The sequence below is a fragment of the Mustela putorius genome, unplaced genomic scaffold (genome assembly GCF_011764305.1).
Source record: "Mustela putorius furo isolate JIRA1106 unplaced genomic scaffold, ASM1176430v1.1 tig00000228_pilon_pilon_pilon, whole genome shotgun sequence".
In the NCBI taxonomy this organism is placed as follows: domain Eukaryota; kingdom Metazoa; phylum Chordata; class Mammalia; order Carnivora; family Mustelidae; genus Mustela; species Mustela putorius.
This window is the reverse complement of record NW_025421322.1, coordinates 21937968-21951368: the sequence shown is the minus strand read 5'-3', so window position 1 is coordinate 21951368 and position 13401 is coordinate 21937968. Positions and strand designations below refer to the sequence as shown.

Here is a 13401-nt window from a genome sequence, read left to right as displayed (position 1 = left end):
ATGTGAAGCAACTGCCACTTTTATATATTGATGGTGGGAATATGGAATGGTATAGCCATTCTGGAAAACAGTTTGGCATATTCTTACAAAGCTAAACATATTTTACCATCTGACTCAGCAGGCCCGCTCTTGTGTATTTGTACTACAAAAATGAAAATTAAAATCACGTGAAAAAAATATACAGTTGTTCATAGCAGTTCTGTTTGTGATAGCCAAAAGCTAGAAACAACCCACATGTACTTCAGTGGCTGAATGAATGAACAATAATCAGTGGTCCAGTCTATACTGTGAAATACTGTTCAGTATAGGAAGAAAAAAACTTATTGATACATGTAATGCTTGAGGTGAATTTCAAAGACCTACTGATTGAGACAGGCCAGCCTCACAAGGTTGCTTTCTATATGACTCCATTGATCTGACACAAGGCATAGCGCAAGGTACTCTTTGGGATGCTGGACCTCTTCTATATCCTGATTGTGGTAGTGGTTACACATGTGTAAGAACTTACAGAATTACATACCAAAGGAAAAAGAGTTGTTTTTGCTGTATGATATTTTAACAAAACAGATGGTATGTAAGAACACAGATTTATTCATTTTATTGTGATCCTGTAGTTTCTACACATTTTACATTTTACATTTATTTTACACATTTCACACATTACACATTTATCTGACAGGAAGAAATAGTTAAAATTATTACTTTTTTTTTGAAGATCGAGCAAGGGCACAAGTGAGAGAGCCGCAGGGAGAAGAAGAAGCAGGCTCCTCACTGAGCAAGGATCCTGATGTAGGACTCGATCCCAGGATCCTGGGATCATGACCTGAGCAAAAGGCAGACGATTAACCAACTGAGCCATGCAGGTGTCCCGGAATAGTTAAAATTATTGAGAAGTCTGATTAAGTGCTTCCAAAACGTTATGTAGTGTAGTTGTTAAAAGCTTTATGTACTAACTAAAGTACATAGTTAGTACTTCCTAGATAATAGAGGATGAAAGCGGGAGAGGAATGACTTCTGACAGTTTCGGAGTTTATAACTTTAATTTTTTTTAATGGCTTTTCCCATTTAATTTTTCCTATAATCACTCTGTATAGTCTATAAATCTTGCCTTTTAACTAGTTAAAATTTTATTAAGCTAGTGAAATGTAACTAACTTTACTTTCTGGATTCGTCTAGTGGCCAAAGGATAAGTCTAAAGGTGCACAACAAGAATATGACTCATGGGGTTGTCTTTCATCTCATTTTCTTGTTACATCATTCCTTGTCTTTTTTCTTTTATCCATTTTGTCCGTATTCCTTTAACCGATTTCAGTGAGAAAATGTAATAGGTGTATAGATGGTCCCCAGCTTAGGACGGTTTGACTTAAAGATTTTTCAGCTTTATGATAGTGCAGAGGTGGTGATACGCAATTAGTAGAAACCATACTTTGAATTTTGATTACTTTCCTAGGTTAGCAGTATGTGGTACCTGTGTGTTGCTGTGCGGTGAGCCATAGCTCCCAGCCAGCCATGTGATCACAAGGCTAAGCAATCTATATACTTAGAACCATTCTTCATCCATACAGCCGCTCTGTTTGTCACTTTGAATATAGTACTCAATAAATTACCTGAGATGTTCAACACTTCATTAAAAAATAGGCTTTGTGTTAGATGATTTGGCCCAGTGGTATGTTAATGAAAGTGTACTGAACATGTTTGTGGTAAGCTAGGTGAAGCTTTGATATTTTGGTAGGTTAGGTGTATTCAATGTATTTCAACTTAGAATATTTTCAATTTATGATGGGTTTATTAGGACATAAACCCATTGTAAATGGAAGGAGATCTCTATGGGTGTGTATTTATGTGTGTGCGCTGTGTGTGTATTTAGTGAATTATACACATACATATATTGTTTTTAGTGAAATAAAATTGGAAAATTGGATGGGAACAGTGTTTTAATATTTCCATAAGACTTCTCTATGTTGTTTTCATTTAATGAGAAATAAAGCCAAGTAACTATTGAACAAATATTGATAGAGTAGCCCCCTGGCATATAGGAGATAAAACAGTGAAGCAGCCAAAGTTTCCCTCCTTCCTTAAGCTTATATTGTCAGGCACTGGTGAGTGATGGTAAGTATTATATTTTGAAGACTTGATACTCATCCTAACCTGTTTAAAACATCTTAATTTCTTAATTTCTGTCAGATCGTAGAGCTTGTGAATCCATTGAAATTTTTGCCAGCATGATCAAGAATATTTATTTATTCATTAATTATTAATTAATAATAATTCTACATATATTCTTTTCACTTCTTTCAGGAAGGTATAATGGCTTTGGCCTTCCAAAATTAATGAAGGATGTGATAATCATAATAATACCATAGCATTGGCAAGTAGATTAAATATGACATATTTATTATTTAATAGGTTTTGTCATGATGGGTTGAGTAATAGTTACTTGGCTAAAAAATATTCTCATAGGTTACATAAAATGATACAATACTTAACAAATGCTATCAAATATTTAAGAAAATAGTTGGTGAGATGTTTGGCTTATTAGTAAAACAGGCTCTTTTTTTGTCTCTTCCAGGAGAAATCTAAATTATTTTTCCAATGCTTATGCAGCCGCAGTTAGTGCTGTGGATCCCGATGCAGGAAATGGAGAACTTTGCATTAAGGTTCCATCAGAGTTATGGAAACACGTTGATGGTAAAATACCAAAAATATATTGACTGGACAGTAGAATCATGTTAGGCTCAGTGACTGAAAATGTCTATGAAAATTAATGATGTCATAGTTGTAGATTAATAAGTTGAAATGTACAGAAGTTGGAAGCTCTTTTTTTTTTCTTAAGGATCACTGGAGGAAAGTAGCAATTAAGGGCTGTGACAAAACCCATTCACTGTTGTTTTTAAAGTGGAAATTATTTTAAAAAATTGGATGGTTGGGACAGTTTGCCAAGAGTTGAGAACCCATGCAGTGTCAAAGTGGTTTAGAGTTACAACATGTCATAGCAGGAAGAATCCTAAAAAATCACCTGGTTCAGTTCCTTCCTTTTACAGAAGAGTAATCTGAAGTCCAGACAGTAAGTGACCTATTGAAGGTCACTAATTAGTAGTCGAATCAGTGCTAGAACATAGGGTTCTGTGTTCTGCACTTATGAGCACACTCTGTCTTATTATTTCTAAACCTTCATATTCTCTTGTATAAAATCACAGCCATTATATTTACTATATATAACTCACCTACCTTTATTTAACCTATAACCAAGATAAGGAAGTAAAAAAACTTTTTGTTTTGGTTTTGCTTTTTTTTTTAAATAGTTGGTGTGTTTTGGGGGGGGGCATTTTTCTTAAGGGGAGTTGCCCAATTTAGGGGACAGTCATAGAAGGCTATAATTTCATGTTCAGGGATTGGAGATAGTCCATATGAGTATAGGGTTTTAAAGGAAATTTTAAGAAACCCCTTTTAATCTTATGAAAGCAACATGTATTTGTTATGTAGAAATCAAAGGTAACATAATAAATAATGCATTATGTAAATCCTCAGGTAGCTTTTCCCACTCATCCTTTACTTCTATTCCCCGAAGTCAACTAAAGTCTGGGAGGCTTTTTAAGTTTTTATTTTTCAAGTTTTGCACTGAATCTAGTTTTGAACTGTTTTCTTGAGGCAGTATAACATTGTCAGAAATGTTGGGAGGGGGTTCTTGCATGACCTGAGCCATATTTTGGGAGAACACAGCTAGCAGTGAGTGGAATTGAGTGGAAGGAAGGACATCAATGGAGGCAGGCTGTTGAGTTCGTGTAGGTGGAGAGAAGGTGAGAGCCTAAACGAGGGTAAGTAGTGTAGCTTTTTCATTTAAAATTGAGCTTTGATTCCCACTTTATGTTTAGTGTAAGTCTTTGCCCTTATTATATAGACCACTGTTACTTAATTATGTATTTATGTATCAATGTATATATATATATTTATTTGTTGCAGAATTAAAGGTCCTAAAGATACACATCAATTTTTCTTTGGATCAGCCAAAAGGAGGTCTCCATTTTGTGGTACCCAGTGTTGAGGGAAGTATGGCAGAGAGAGGTGCTCATGTTTTCTCTTGTGGGTATCAAAATTCCACAAGGTAGATTATTTTTATATATTTCAGTTAATTTCATTTTCCAGTTGCATTTTTTTCTGTGTATGTGCAATACATGTGTTTCGTGTAAAATGAGAAGTGTGAGCTTGATCCTCAAATTTACGTCTTCTGAGTCTTGTTCGACTAGTCATTCATTTTTAGTCCTGTCTTACGTTTTCTCTTTGCCTCTCAAAAACGAGGCTTCTAAAATCACTTCAACTTTTTATTTTTTAACTTTATACTGACGTAAAATATCATACAGAAAATTATACAAATTGTAAGTAAAAAGAAGTTCAGTGAATTTCACAAGTGAACAAACCTATGTAATCTCACATCAAGAAAAAGAACATGATAGCATTGTAGAATCGTCCCTCCTACCTATTTCCATTTATTACTTGCTCACCTGATGTCCTCCTGCCCAAGGTTAACCGTTGTTTTTATTTCTAAAATACCACAGCTTAATTATCTGTTTTTGAACTTTATATAGATGGCAGTTATGCATTATGCTCTTATATCTGGGTTTTTTTCAACACAATGGTAGTGAGATTTACCTTCATTGTTATGTATACTTATAGTTCCTTCCCAGAGTTCAATAGCTCACTGTATGTTATTGAAATATTATAGTATGCATAGTCTCTTCAGATTTTTAGTAATCCTCAGATTATTAACTCCTTCAAGCCAAGGATGATGTCTTATACTTTTTTGTGTTGCAATATTAGGTACAGACCCTGACAGTAAAACCTGACCTTGATAGAAGGTGGTATAGAAATTTAATGGCTGGCTTTACTAACACCATTTGAATTAATACAGTGCATCATGTTCTGCAAAAACAGTTTTCTAACTTATTCAGATTCTGAATATTGTGTTTTTTTAGACTTTATTATAAGCTTTCTTAGTTTCCGGAAATGAATACTACATAAAAACTATTGTGAATATGCAAGTGAAAATAATTTTTTAATTTAAAGATTCAAAGCTAAGAACTCCTTATCTCTTTTTGAAGCGTTTGAACTGGCAGTATCATATGATATATTTTCTTGATATTGCCAAATAATATTTGGCGCAAATTTTCTGTCTTTAATCAGATTCTTTCAAGTTACACAGTAAAAAGCAGTAGGCAAATAGCTGAAGACCATTTTGTACCTATTCTATAAATGTTAGAATAGCTTATAAGGGGGAGGGAATATACTTGCACTATTTTTTTTATGCTGTTGATATTTTTTTCTAGATTTTGGTTCCCATGTGTTGATTCATACTCTGAATTATGTACATGGAAATTAGAATTTACAGTAGATGCCGCAATGGTGGCTGTTTCTAATGGAGATTTGGTGGAGACAGTGTATACCCATGATATGAGGAAGAAGACCTTCCATTACATGCTTACCATTCCAACAGCTGCATCAAATATCTCTTTGGCCATTGGACCTTTTGAAATACTTGTAGATCCGTATATGCATGAGGTAAGTCATAGCTTCTTGTTCCTTTCTCCTCCCAGCCTTTCACCCTGATAAAGGGAAGGATATAAAGAAATACTGAGTTTTTTCCCAACTCTTCTTTCTAATTATCCAGAATATTACTAGAGAGAAAAAGGATTCCTTATCTCATATATTAACTGATGTGAATGCTTGAATGAATTCCTTTTAAAATGTTGGTGTATTAAAGTTTTAGATTTTTTTTTCAACAGAGAGCTTAGAGTTCCAAATGAGTTTCAAGTGTACCTTGATTAGAATAGGAGTTGATTTATGTAACTAGTTTGTATTAGTGTCACCTTTTTGTTTGGCTTATGTTTATGAATGTTATGGTCCCATCTCTGGAATCTGAAATCCTGCAATTTTAAAATTAAAGAAGAAGATTTGTTCTCACTTAAGCAGCTACAGAGGAAGAAAGAGCAGGCTGAAGCTGAGTTTAGAATTCTATTCAGCACACTCATGAAGGCTTCTTGCAGTTTTCTTCCATCCCATATCTTGCTATAAAAGGTATATTAATTGGCGGACCAGTTAGCCCTTTTAGGCCTCCCTAAGGGTGAGACTTCTGGTGTTCAGGAAGTGATGTATTGGTTATTGACCCTCTCTACTTCTGTACCTGTTTAAAGTAACATTTGAATGAATCTCTTTTTATTTACTCTCGGTCCATAACATTTTCAATTTTAGATTTTTATTTCTTAGTATAAAGCTAAGATACACGATGACTATATGTCTCAATAGTATTTCTTTCTGTTATGCTAGCAAGATGGAGGGCAGTTAGGTTTAGACTGTCAGTAAGCTCCTCAGTATGTTCTTATATTTGCTTTCCTGAAATTCACAAGATTTATAAAGTCACTTGTGGAAAATATTCAGGATATTTTATGAATGGTTTTGCTTTTACTGGCTTGACAATGACTCTTAAAAGTATATTCGCTGATAAGATTGGCAGAGAATTTTATTATCTTTGGTAAATGGTTAGCTGTAAAATCAATATTTGGTTAGTACCTACTTTGTGTTTCAGAAGAATTTTTTTCCCACTCCCAGGCCATTGGATGGGAGAAAGGTAAATGATCGTTAAGAAGTATTTTTCTTGAATACTTAGAGCCCACTTAGTCTTTCTCTGTCTCAAATAAATAGTTTTTAATGCATTATCGGATTTGCTGTCACGTAGGTCTTTCTAAAAGAGAATCTTTTTTTGGTGAATAGTATTTTGGGTTTTGTTTGTATACCTAGAAGAGTGCTAATTATAATGCACCTTGGGCCCTTGACCATTAATCGTACATAGATCCTCATCACTCATGTATGTTAGTGTCTAATCTGTTCTAACACTGTTAGAAGAATAATTTTTATCATACATTAAAACTTTCCTTGTCTCCACAATCCTGCAACAATCAGAATTCTTTAGTATGGCTTTCAGGATCTTGTAGAATTTGTCCCTAATTTTCCTTTCTAGCTTTTTTCTCCATTACTTTACTGTTTCTTTTCTTTTTTTTTTTTTTAAGATTTTTATTTATTTATTTGATAGAGAGAGATCACAAGTAGACACAGCAGCAGGCAGAAAGAGAGGGGGAAGCAGGCTCCCCGCTGAACAGAGAGCCTGATGTGGGGCTCGATCCCAGGACCCTGAGACCATGACCTGAGCTGAAGGCAGAGGCTTAAACCACTGAGCCACCCAGGCGCCCTCCTGTTTCTTTATTATATTTGATATAGGTACTTAGATTTTCCTAACCATACCATATTTTTTTCTATCTTTGACTTTGTTTGAGAATGTCGTCTTTACCTCTTCATTCCTATCAAACTTTTTCCAGTTCAAAAAGATTAGCTCAGATTTAATCTCTACATGACACCTTAGTAGGTCATTCTAAACAGAGTGATCTCTGTCATTGTTGATGCCATTTATTTGGCACAGAATCATGATATGGGGTGAGATGATATGTTATACTTGAGTGGCTGTGTCCAAGGTGGACCTAGTCACTAGGTGAGATATTTATGAATCGAAGGTGGATTTGTAATAAGCCTTAGAAATTTAAATCTTTCTTCTTTTGTATGCTTATTATGCAAAGGGCATTTTAATTTTGAACCAAAGTTGTATTTTCAGTGTATCTAAGCATTTCACAGACTTAAAATTCATCGTGAATTTAATTTCTGAGTACAGTGAATATTTTATAAACATAATCAGTAAAAGTAATCACTGATTGCACACTAGCATTTTCCCTCATTGCCATGAGTTTGTTAAAAGGATTTATATGAATGAAGTTTTCCTTAAAATTGAGACATTTAGGGAATTTAAAATACTAAAGGTAACATTGTCTTTAAATGAACTTTCCTGCTTTTTATTTTCAGGTTACTCATTTTTGTTTACCTCAACTTCTTCCATTGCTTAAACATACTACATCATATCTTCATGAAGTTTTTGAATTTTATGAAGAAATTCTTACATGTCGATACCCATACTCCTGTTTTAAGACTGTATTCATTGATGAGGCTTATGTTGAAGTGGCTGCTTATGCTTCCATGAGCATTTTTAGGTTGGTATTTAAGATTTGCAATGCCCAAATGAGGGCAATGTTATGAAGACAGGTTATTTTGTGATCAGTTTTAAGATATGTTTCAAACATTTTCCCTTTCATTTAAATAGGATTCATTTTGTAGAAAATCTAATGCTTTTAAAATTCAAAATGTAGAAAAGCATAAAAAAGAAAATTTCCACGTGACCCAAAACACTTCTGTTACTTTTATCCAGATGTAACTGATAGTGATATTTTACAGATTTTTTTTAGTCTCTTCTTATGCATTTAAAAAAATCATATAAGTTATATAGCTTATAAAATGTCTAATGGGCTTTTTTTCCTAGCATCATTTAAAAATTTACTGATGTTGGAAATTTCTTTGCAAATTATAAAAGAGAGAAAACTTCATTTGTTTTCTTTTTTTTTAAAGATTTTATTTATTTATTTAACAGAGAGAGAACACAAGCAGGGGAAGTGGGAGAGGAAAAAGTAGACCTCCCAGTAAACAGGGAGCCCGATGTGGACCTGAATCCCAGCATCCTGGGATCATGACCTGAGCCGAAGGCAGACACTTAACGACTGAGCCACCAAGGCGCCCTTCATTTATTTTCTTTCTGCTCCTGCCTTACTTACTTTCCTTCCTCGGAAAGTTGCAGATTTATAAATTTTATGCCTTAGGTTCAATCATTTTCTCTTATCTGGGCCTAAACTTTCTCATCTGTAGAAGCAGAATAATATTATTGCCCCTGTATTTTCTGGAGTATGTTAGAAAGATCTTAATGGTCAGTGTATTTGAAAGTAAACAATGAAGCACAAAAAATTAATAGGGGTGCCTGCCTGGCTCACTTGGTAGAGCATATGACTCTTGATCTTCAGGTTGTGAGTTCAAGCCTTGCACTGGGTGTAGACCTTACTTTTTTAAAAACGGGGGTAGGCGGGGGGGCTGGATGGCTCAGTTGGTGAAATGTCTGCCTTTGGCTCAGATCGTGATCCCAGGGTTTTGGGATTGAGCCCCAAATCAGGCCCCCTGCTCATTAGGGGAGTCTCCATTTCCTTCTTTCTCTGCCCCTGCTTGTGCTCTCTCACTCACTCTGTCTCTCAAACAAATAAATAAAATCTTTAAAAAAATTAATAGTTATTATTGGGAAAATGTTTTTGAAATTAGAAGAGTGCTTTATAGGAGGATCAGTTTCTGATGAACATACCTGTTTCAGGCTAATGATAATTTCCCCTTCCCCCAGAAAAAGATACTTAGATTTTTCGCAGAAATCAATGGGAAACATTACAGTCCTTGTTTTAGGCAAAAGTGAATTATGATTATGGATTCACCTAAATTTTGAAAAGATGTGAAAGTTTTGGAAGAATGTTCTGTTTTTTCTCTTTCATGTTGAACTTGAATTCCGTTATTTTAAAAGTGTGATTATTTTATTTTGACTGAATAATTATTTCTTGGTTATAATTAGCTGTCTCTTTTAAATTCCAGCACAAATCTGTTACATAGTGCCATGATTATAGATGAGACGCCTCTGACTAGAAGGTGTTTAGCCCAGTCCTTAGCACAGCAGTTTTTTGGGTGTTTCATATCCAGAATGTCTTGGTGAGTAATTTCATAGTTTACAACTACTGAGATGAAGAATTGGGAAAGTTTGATTTTGTTTTCTTTTCCTGTATTTTCTTTTCTCTCTGTATATTTAGAGAAAAATAATGAGTATAAATTTCACTCCAAATTTTTGACTATCAATGCACGGTAGTTCTGTAATTTTTAAAAGAATTTTGATAGCAACAATTTATTAGAAAACTAAATGAATACTATAGACATAAGTCCTTGAATGTGCAGAAAACTGGTTAGAATTCTAATGTCAGTGTTCAATGTAACTGGTAATGGTCAAGATCATGTATAAGGCAAAATAACAGTCTTCTACAGTAGTGATAATGATGTAGGTATTTTCCTGTTAGTGTTTACCTTTGTACTAATATACTTGAAAGAAGTAAGAGCTAAGAACATAGGTTTTTTTTTGGTTTTTTTTTTTTTTTTAACTTGAGATGAATTTGAAGAAATACATGAAACTCCCTTAGGATTATAATTTATTTTTCTGACCATTCTGTGCTATATGTGGTAAACGAATATTGGTTGGTTTCTTTTTCTTTTTTGTTGGCAGAGGTTAAGTTCTTTTGATTTGTAATTTTTTCCAGAATAACATAGTTTCAGTGAAGAATAGTGCCTGGAACATGGTAGGCAAAATGTTTGAAAAAATGAATGAATGAATGGATAAGTGTATGAATGAACAGATGAATGGATTGTATTAATTCCCTTTCCTCTTGGAAAACCAAAAATAAGTAATTGAACTTTCGATCTCAGAATCCCATTGATAATTTTGCATGGGATTGGCAAATGTGAACTTTACAAATTGAGCAGTACAGTCCTGGCTTTGGGCAAGTATTTCCTTAGAGGCAGATGGTATGGACAGGGTTGGCCAGGAGGGAAGCAGTGCAAATGTAGGGACATTACTTGAAATAAGACTGGAAAGCAGATGTGAGGAAGGTGTAATGGATGGGTAAGTAGAACTTACTGGTAGGAAGTGGTTAAACCAAATATTTTATTAATACATTTTTTAAATTATTTTTCATTTTTTTAAAGAATGCATTAAAGTACACGCTCTGTGTTCTCTTATCCTCTTTGGCCTTACCTGAAAATTTTTATGATCAAGAGTTTTTATGATTAAAAGAATATATTTCAACTTTTTGTATAGGTCTGATGAATGGGTACTGAAGGGAATTTCTGGCTATATTTATGGACTTTGGATGAAAAAAACTTTCGGTGTTAATGAATACCGCCATTGGATTAAAGAGGTAAAAACAGCCAGATCCATTCCCATTTAGAAGTCAACAAGTCACTTGTCCTTTACTTTCCATAATTGTAAAGCACTGTCATTTGAAAGTGCCTAATTTTTCCCAGCAAAATGAAAATCACTTTACAGAGTAAGACTAATGGTCTCTTTTAGCTAATTCCATTGTCAGCGTTGACTTCCAAAGACTCTTTTGCTAATAAGCAAGGAAATATTTAGGCTCCTTCAACGTCAAATTAGTCATTAGATATATCTAAGCTCCTTGTAGTTATTGGTAACATAACTCTGTGCTGCTTAGATTTGTTTAGATTTAGAGCCTAGCTTCTGGAGTCAGATTACTTTTCAGTCTGCCTCATAGCATTTACAAACTTTGTGACTTTGGTTAATCTTTTTCAGTGTCATCTTTATAAGGAGAGTAGATGGGGACTATGAGACATCATACATGAAGTGTGCGTGATGCCTTGTACATCACAAGTTCTTATGTGCCAGCTAGCCCTTCAGTGCATGTATGCTCTCTGTCATTGTCACGTCCTTTTCCTATTCATTAAAGGTTTGGCCAAAAAGAAAAAAATCAAGTGTATTTTGCCTAGCCCTTTCTGTTCACGTGCATATACATTTTACTCATCTTGTGCTTAACTCCTTCCTTCTCAAGTGGGAAAATTTCAACCTTTAATATCTTTATGAAATAAACCCCTCCATGTTCCCCTTTTCTCATTTTATGTATCTTCATCATCCCAACCTAAACTCAAGTAAGCCGGAAGATAATTGTAAAGGATTTCAAACACATCTAAATCAGAAAAGAATTTATACATCTAAACTGGAAGAGTCCATTCTTCATTTCAAAAACTATTAATGAAGAGCAAAAATAGCATATAGCACTTACAGTGTTTTGGGAACTCCTATAAACATTTTACAAATATTAACTATTAATTTTCCTAAGTAGCTTGTTAGTACTCCCATTTGACAGATGAGGAAACTGAAACGAAGAGAGGTTAAATTACTCGGTCAAAGTTACACAGCTAGTAAGTAGTAGAGCCAGAATTCAAACCTGGTTTTTAACTACTTCACTATGATTTTTTACCACTTCTGTATATAGCTTACATATTATTTAAACTAATCATGAGTTTGTAACACAGTTCTGTTGTCTTTTTTTTTCCACTTAAACTTTCTTTTTTGCTTTGATCTGTATCCTATTAGAGAAGATTGAAGAAGTTTTAAAATGGTAGATTCCTGACATAATTTTATTTTCATTTCTTTTTACTTGCCTAAATCCTCCACCAGAAACAAAATACAAAGAAGGAATAAATGAACTTGGAACACAGGTCAGAGAAGGTTGGGAAGAGCCATTAAGAAAAATTGGCAGGCTGCTGGCCAGCCCTGAAGTCACAAAGGAGAGAAGGCTTTTGGCTTTATTATTGAGCTGGCTGTATAGTCTTTGTTTATAAGAACATAAACTACTTTGTAAATACATTTAACGTATTTTAAGAAATTTACATTTTGATTCCAGGAAATGAGAAATCACAGTTCAGTTCTAAAATTTGATACGTAAAGAAATTTGCACTGACTCCTATTTTTATTTTTTTTAGGAGCTAGACAAAATAGTGGCATATGAACTAAAAACTGGTGGAGTTTTGCTACATCCCATATTTGGTGGAGGAAAAGAGAAGGATAAGTATGTTTGTTTTTCAGAGGTGGTATTATAAACCTTGTATTAGGGGTTCAGTCTTTGAGGATTACTTGGGATGTGTGTTGAGGCCCACACAGACCAAAATAATAGTATGTAATATTGAATCCACAAATAGTGATAATACTCTCATTACTTCTTTCCTTACTTTACTGTTCTTACTGCATGTGATGGCTACAAATGGATTTAAACATTAAAGACTCTCAAAAAATATAAGGCTTTACTCTTTTCCATGTTGATTTCCAGATGCTAGTATATTATACTGTTCTTAGAAAGGTTTAAAAATAATGGGAACAAGTATTTCGCTTACGGACCACCAATTATTTTTAAGTTCCGGACATCCTACCTATACCTGTTGGTCTGAATGGTCACCTGCCCAAACACTTACTTACTCTTTGCTTTTTCCCTTCTTTCCTTTTACTTCCCTCCCTCTCTGCCTACCTTCTTTCTTTCCCTTTCTCTCCTTATGTTGTGTAGCAAATCCCTGTAAAGAAGACAGCCACTGACAGCAAAATAATGGTACTGGCAGGCAGTCTTGTTTGTTCTAGTGTCCATGGAGTCCCTAAAGGAATGTGGATTGAAATGGGTGGGGAAGTTTTTCTGTATTTTCACTCATTGTTAGCTGACATTTTATATTTTCCTTAACTATGAATGTAGGCAACGGACAGTGTATCTGTGACTTTGTCAACAGTAGAAATCATAGATCTTTTCCTGTCATGTTATAATTGTTAGCAGATATTTTGAAATACCCTGCACTTATCACCACCTCAACATTACTATAATAGACCACTGCCAGATCTCATTA

The 13401-nt window shown here is 34.3% G+C and overlaps 1 protein-coding gene across 3 annotated transcripts in view; it reads left to right on the top strand.

Moving 5' to 3' along the window:
- TAF2 (TATA-box binding protein associated factor 2) overlaps positions 1-13401 on the top strand; it is a 91312-nt gene that overhangs the window by 15419 nt on the left and 62492 nt on the right. For 2 of the 3 annotated variants that reach the window (XM_004743492.3, XM_004743493.3), the window contains exons 4-10: positions 2570-2688; positions 3961-4102; positions 5322-5553; positions 7900-8084; positions 9550-9663; positions 10817-10916; positions 12499-12584. In XM_004743492.3, coding sequence (XP_004743549.1) covers positions 2570-2688; positions 3961-4102; positions 5322-5553; positions 7900-8084; positions 9550-9663; positions 10817-10916; positions 12499-12584 — 978 coding nt within the window. Of the gene's footprint in view, positions 1-2569; positions 2689-3960; positions 4103-5321; positions 5554-7899; positions 8085-9549; positions 9664-10816; positions 10917-12498; positions 12585-13401 lie in introns of those variants that run through there. The other variant, XM_045078075.1, reaches the window with a different exon arrangement.